The 5900-nt window shown below is 40.3% G+C and overlaps 1 protein-coding gene across 1 annotated transcript; it reads right to left on the bottom strand.

Annotated features, from left to right (window-relative positions):
* Positions 1 to 4672: 4672 nt before the first annotated feature.
* LOC112076938 (stonustoxin subunit beta-like) lies at positions 4673 to 5399 on the bottom strand (the record flags this gene model as incomplete). The annotated part of the gene is made up of 1 exon (XM_024143569.1): positions 4673 to 5399. A coding segment is annotated over one exon (558 nt), but the record flags the coding sequence as incomplete, so codon positions are not given.
* Positions 5400 to 5900: the final 501 nt, after the last annotated feature.

Here is a 5900-nt window from a genome sequence, read left to right as displayed (position 1 = left end):
CGTTTTTAGTTCTTTAGCCTAGCACATGCATTTAATCGTTGGTATGTTCATTTTCACTAATACCTGTTGGGTCATTTATCAGACACTCTTATCCAGAGTGATTGTCAGGTGACTTCAAACTGCAGGCAGAACAACAACATTACTGTATCCCAGTTCAGAGGCCAAGTCAACTGTTTTGTTACCATTACTGAGAGGGTTGTTGACTGTTGGCCCTGCTATGGAAATGTACTTCTGTATTTTTAGAAATACAAATAATGCCTTTTTAATTAAATTGTAGCACAAAATAATCAACAAGCAAATATTGTAGTGTTTTGATTTTTTTTGATACATTATCTTTGTATCAAGGTGTAGTTGTAGTTCTTATACTCCAATTAATTTGTTAACCCATCCTGCGACTAATACATTCTAATTATCCTATAGATTTTTTTTTAACCTTTATTTAACTACACTTTAAGTTTACAACAAGTATGATCCAGGAGTCAGGACCGTTAGAACCATGTTCTCAACACCTTTATAACCAGGGACCGGACAGCTAGGATATATTCTCACTTCTAAAACTACAACTGTTTACAAATGACTCAGCTAGAGAGGTGAAAAACACAGACCAAACTAATACGGCCCAAACAATTTATTAATAAAAAAACACCTTTGGTAGAAACGTTGAAATTGATTCCCCCCAGATTATGGGTCTTGGTATGGTTCTTACTGCACCCAATATTAAGAAAATCTTGACTTATAATAATGGAAATCTAGTTTAACGATGCACTTAAAAAAGGTCATCCTGTGATGCGACCCCACCTGGACTCCCTTCCCAGAGAACAACCCAGATGTGGGTGCCTCACAGTTGGAAACCATCGGTATAGACAGATCCACTGGTATAGACATAACACTAGTATAGACCCACCCACTGGATATAAATGACACTAGTATAGACAGAAACCACTGGATAGTACATAACACTAGTATTAGACAGACCACCTGGTATAGACAAAGCCATTGTAAGAGACAGGAACCACTGGTATACTATATAATACCACTGGTATAGACAGACCACTGGTACTAGACCAGACACTGCGTATAGACAGACCACTGGTTATAGTATAACCACTGGTATAGAGCAGACCACTTTGGATAGATAACAGACCACTAGTGGAGACGGACCCTCGCTGGTATCACGATTAACACTAGTATAGATATACCACTGATAAAAGCCACTGCATTATATAATACCACAATGGTATAGACAGAACCACTGTATAGACAGACCACTGGTATAGACAGGACCATGGTTTATATACCACTGGTATAGACAGACCACTGGTATAGATTATACGACTGGTATAGACGACCAACTGGTGTCTAATATACCACTCATGTATAGACTAGAACCACTAGTATAGACAGACCACTGGTATAGGTTTTTATACCACGGGTATAGACAGGACACTAGGTTTCTGTGTATAGAATACCAACTAGTATGATGACAGACACTGGCACTATACTATATCTACTTTTCTATTTAGAACAGTAGCACTGTGATATATATTATTACCACCTGGTTATAGACAGACCACCTTTGGTGTTTTAACGATATATACCACTGGTATAGACACAACCAATTGGCTCCTATCAGTAATGATATAACTACTAGTGCTATATATATACCACTAAGAGTACTAGACATACCACTAGCTCCTAGAACAGAGCCATGAGATATAGACAGGACCACTGCGATAGACAGGCCACTGTATAGACAGGCCACTGTATAGACAAGCCACTGTAAGACAGACATCTGGGATAGACGGCCACTAGTTATAGACAGCACTAGTATATGACAGACCACTAGGTATAGACAGACCACAGTATAGACAGGGCCCACTGTATAGACAGGCCACTAGTATAGACAGGCCACTGGTATAGACAGTGCCACTGGTATGGACAGACCACTACGTATAGACAGGCCACTAGTAATAGACATACCGACGAGATATAGACATACCACTAGTATAGACATAGACCACCTGCTATAGGAGCAATACCACTAGTATAGAAAAGACCAGCTTGTTATAGACACTAGACCACTAGTATAGACAGAACAAGTGGTATAGACAGAACCACTGGATAGACAACCACTGTTAGAGACAGACCACTGTCTACGCACAACACAACTGGTAGTAGATATACACTGGCTTATTAAATAAACACTCAGATAGATAGACACTAGATAGACAGACCACTGGTATAACAGGCCACTAGTACGGAGACAGGCGACTGGTACTGACAGGCCACTGGATATAGAACACACTGGTTATTTGTAGACAGACCACTGGTATAGAAGGCCACTGTAATAGACAGCCCACTGGATATAGACAACCACTGGTACAGACAGACCTACTGGTATAGATTTACCACTGGTTATAGATATAACACTAGTCATAGAGCCCTATACCAAACTAAGTATAGACAGACCCTAGTATAGACAGAACCACTGGTTATAGACAGAACCCACTGTATAGACAGACCCTGTATAGACAAACCATTGGTATAGATATAACACTATTAGAGATGTATACCATAGATAGACAATACCACTAGTATAGACAGACCACAGTATAGGACAGAACATGTATAGGACAGAAAAACCACTGGTATTAGACAGGACCACTGGTGATAGACAGACCACTGTCATTAGACAGCACCACTGGATAATAAACCACTGTATAGACAGACGCACTGGACCTCAGATATACACTGTGTATGAAATATTACCCACTCGGTATAGATAAACACTGGTAATAATATAACACGTATAGACAGACCACTGGTATAAGCAGACCACTGGTTTATAGATATACCACTGGTGTATATAGGCCTGTGACTAACTGGTAATAATATAACACTGTATAGATATAACAACTGGTATATAGACAGACCACTGACGTATAGCAAAACCACTCGGTATGAGAGCTCTTATACCACTGTATAGTGACATCACTAACACTAGTATATAATAGTATGACACCAGTATAGACAGACCACTGGTTATAGGACAGGCACTAGTAATAGACAGGCCACTTGGTATAGGACGGCCCACTGGTATAGACAGGCCACTTGTATAGACAGGACTCACTTGGTTATAGACAAACCACTGGTACAGAACAGAACCACTGGTACAGGACAGAACCACAGGGTACACCACAGACCACTGTATAGAGACATATCACCACTCCGGATATCAGAACCTCATACCACTAGTGAATCACTAGTAAACAGACCACTAGTCTAGAACAGAACCACTGGTATAGACAGAACCACTGTATAGGACAGACCACTGGTATAGACAAACCACTGAGTATAAATATAAACACAGTATTTAGATATACCACTTAGTAAGCACATACCACTCAGTATAGACAGAAACACTGTATAACGAACCACGGAATAGACATACCACTAGTATAGACAGACCACTGGTATAGACAGAAACACTGGTAAATAAGGACTGTAAGACAGCCACTGGTAATAGACAGACCCACTGGTTTGATTACCACTGTATTAGACAGACCAAGGTTAGAGTATACCACTGGTATAGATATAGCACTGATAGATATAACACTGTATAGATATAACATGTATGACAGACCACTTATAGACAGACCACTGGCATAGATATACCACTCGATTATAGAGTAATATACCACTTGGTCGTATAGCCACTATATCACACTGGTATAGAATAATATAAAAAACACTGATATACAGACAGCCACTGTATAAGACGAACCCAGTGGTATTAGATAGCCATATAAACAGGTATAAGACGACAACTGGGCCTATCAGATTCCACTGGCTTTAGATATACCAGCTTCGTATAGACAGCCACTGGTATAGACAGACCACTGGTACAGACTTACGGTTTATGTTGAGTTCTGACTCTCTGTCTTTCCGTCAGTCTAGAAAACCTGTCTGAAACAGCTATTTCTTGATCTGTCTCACAGTTTGGTTGTAACATTTGTGTTGGAGACAAACACAGGCAGGAGACGGTGAGTACAGTGTAGTATGTTGAGTAAAAATACATCTCGTGCAGCCACTTCCTATTAGTACATAACAGACCTGACCGTAATACAGTACTGCTTAGTGACAGCAGATTAATTCATATAGCAAGAAGATAGAATACCATACTACATTTATGAGTGGGGTGTGATACGTTATGTTCCGGGACATATTGTCGTGTGTGTGTGTGTGTGTGTGTTGTGTGTGTGTTGTTGTGTGTGTGTGTCGATGGCAGTTCAGGTTTCTGTGGAAGAGGCTATACTTTTTCACCAAAACCACCTTTTGTTCAACTACCACATTTACTTAAACTGGATTGTGAACTGTTATATCACACCAACATCATGGGGAAAATAACGGTAGTCCATACTCTGCTGTTATATCACACCAGCATCATGGGGAACATAACGGTAGTCCAGACTCTGTTATATCACACCAGCATCATGGGGAAAATAACGGTAGTCCATACTCTACTGTTGTGAAATGATGTCTGAGGGAATAAACTGTTTTCGTTGTTTGAAGTGACCTCTGTTGTTGTAATGTCGTTAACAAACGTGGCAGTTTCACCGCTACAGACTTCAACTTTAACTGTCATTCTTCTTTTATGTGAGAAAACAACAACTGTTTTTAAAACAACCAGCTTTATTTGTCTTTATCTTGCCAAATGTGTACCAGGAAAGTTCCATTCAGTGTTATTGAGTTCAAACAGAATCAGGATTGTAATGTCAACAATTTGACTAAATAAACATGATTTACAAACACCAATCAATAACATCAAGAACCGTCCTTTACTAACTGAAGGTTTTCACCTCACACAGGGACAATGAGGAGTTTATTTCAACCCAAAACCCTGGATAGAGAGGCTCAGTGAATGTTGAGCGGAATGTGTGCAGGTGGGTCAGTGTGTCAGAGGAGGACAGAGTGTAGAAGGACAGAGTGCCGGCCGGCCAGTCCAGATACACTCCTACTCTGTTGGACGAGGAGGAGGCAGGTAAGTCAGTTCTCTCCTTATTGTGCCTGGCATTGTAACCGTAATCAGAGCAGCTCAGACTCCAGGACTTGTCATTGCATCCAAGCTTACAGTCATCAGTGTTTCCTGTCCTGCTGATTCCTCTGTACGTCATTCCTATGTCATCCCCTCCCCCACTCATCTCTGCCTCCCAGTAACAGCGCCCAGTCAGACCATCTCTACACAGCACCTGTGGCCAGACCACAAATCTCTCTGGGTGATCAGGATACAGCCGCTCCTCTTTCCCCCACGTCACCTTCCTGTTCCTCTCTGACAGAGAGAGGTTTCTGTGTGCTGTGTTCGGGTCCAGTGTGACATCACAGGCATCTGATAGGGAAGATCAATATTAGAAATCACGATCATCATAATGTTAATCATCAAGGTATTTAATGAGGAGCATTTATTCATTGAATAATACATTTAATTGACGGACTGCACTGGATGGAATGAAATAATTAAATAATGATTAAATTGTTGAGTATATTGACTATGTACTGAAACAATAAAATCTAATCTTTTAATCTACAGTCTGTATTTTATATGACCATTTGTATGCAAGCCTATACAGTATTTCCCACTGGGCAACAACTAGTTGAATCAACATTGTTTCCTCGTCATTTCAACAACAAAATAATACATGTGAGGAATCAACGTGGAAAACTGACTGGATTTGGGAATTTGGGATTTGGATTTGAGAATTTGGGATTTTTTCATCTAACTTTTAACCTAAATCCACTGACAGGGTGACATTCTTTGTTGATTTCACGTTGAATTCAGGTTAGTCGATAACTCAACCGAACGTCAATCAAAACTCAACGTTGAACTGATGTCTGTGCCCAGC

This window comes from Salvelinus sp. IW2-2015, unplaced genomic scaffold (genome assembly GCF_002910315.2).
Source record: "Salvelinus sp. IW2-2015 unplaced genomic scaffold, ASM291031v2 Un_scaffold4147, whole genome shotgun sequence".
In the NCBI taxonomy this organism is placed as follows: domain Eukaryota; kingdom Metazoa; phylum Chordata; class Actinopteri; order Salmoniformes; family Salmonidae; genus Salvelinus; species Salvelinus sp. IW2-2015.
Note: the sequence above shows the minus strand (reverse complement) of the source record. Positions and strands in the feature narration are given on the sequence as shown.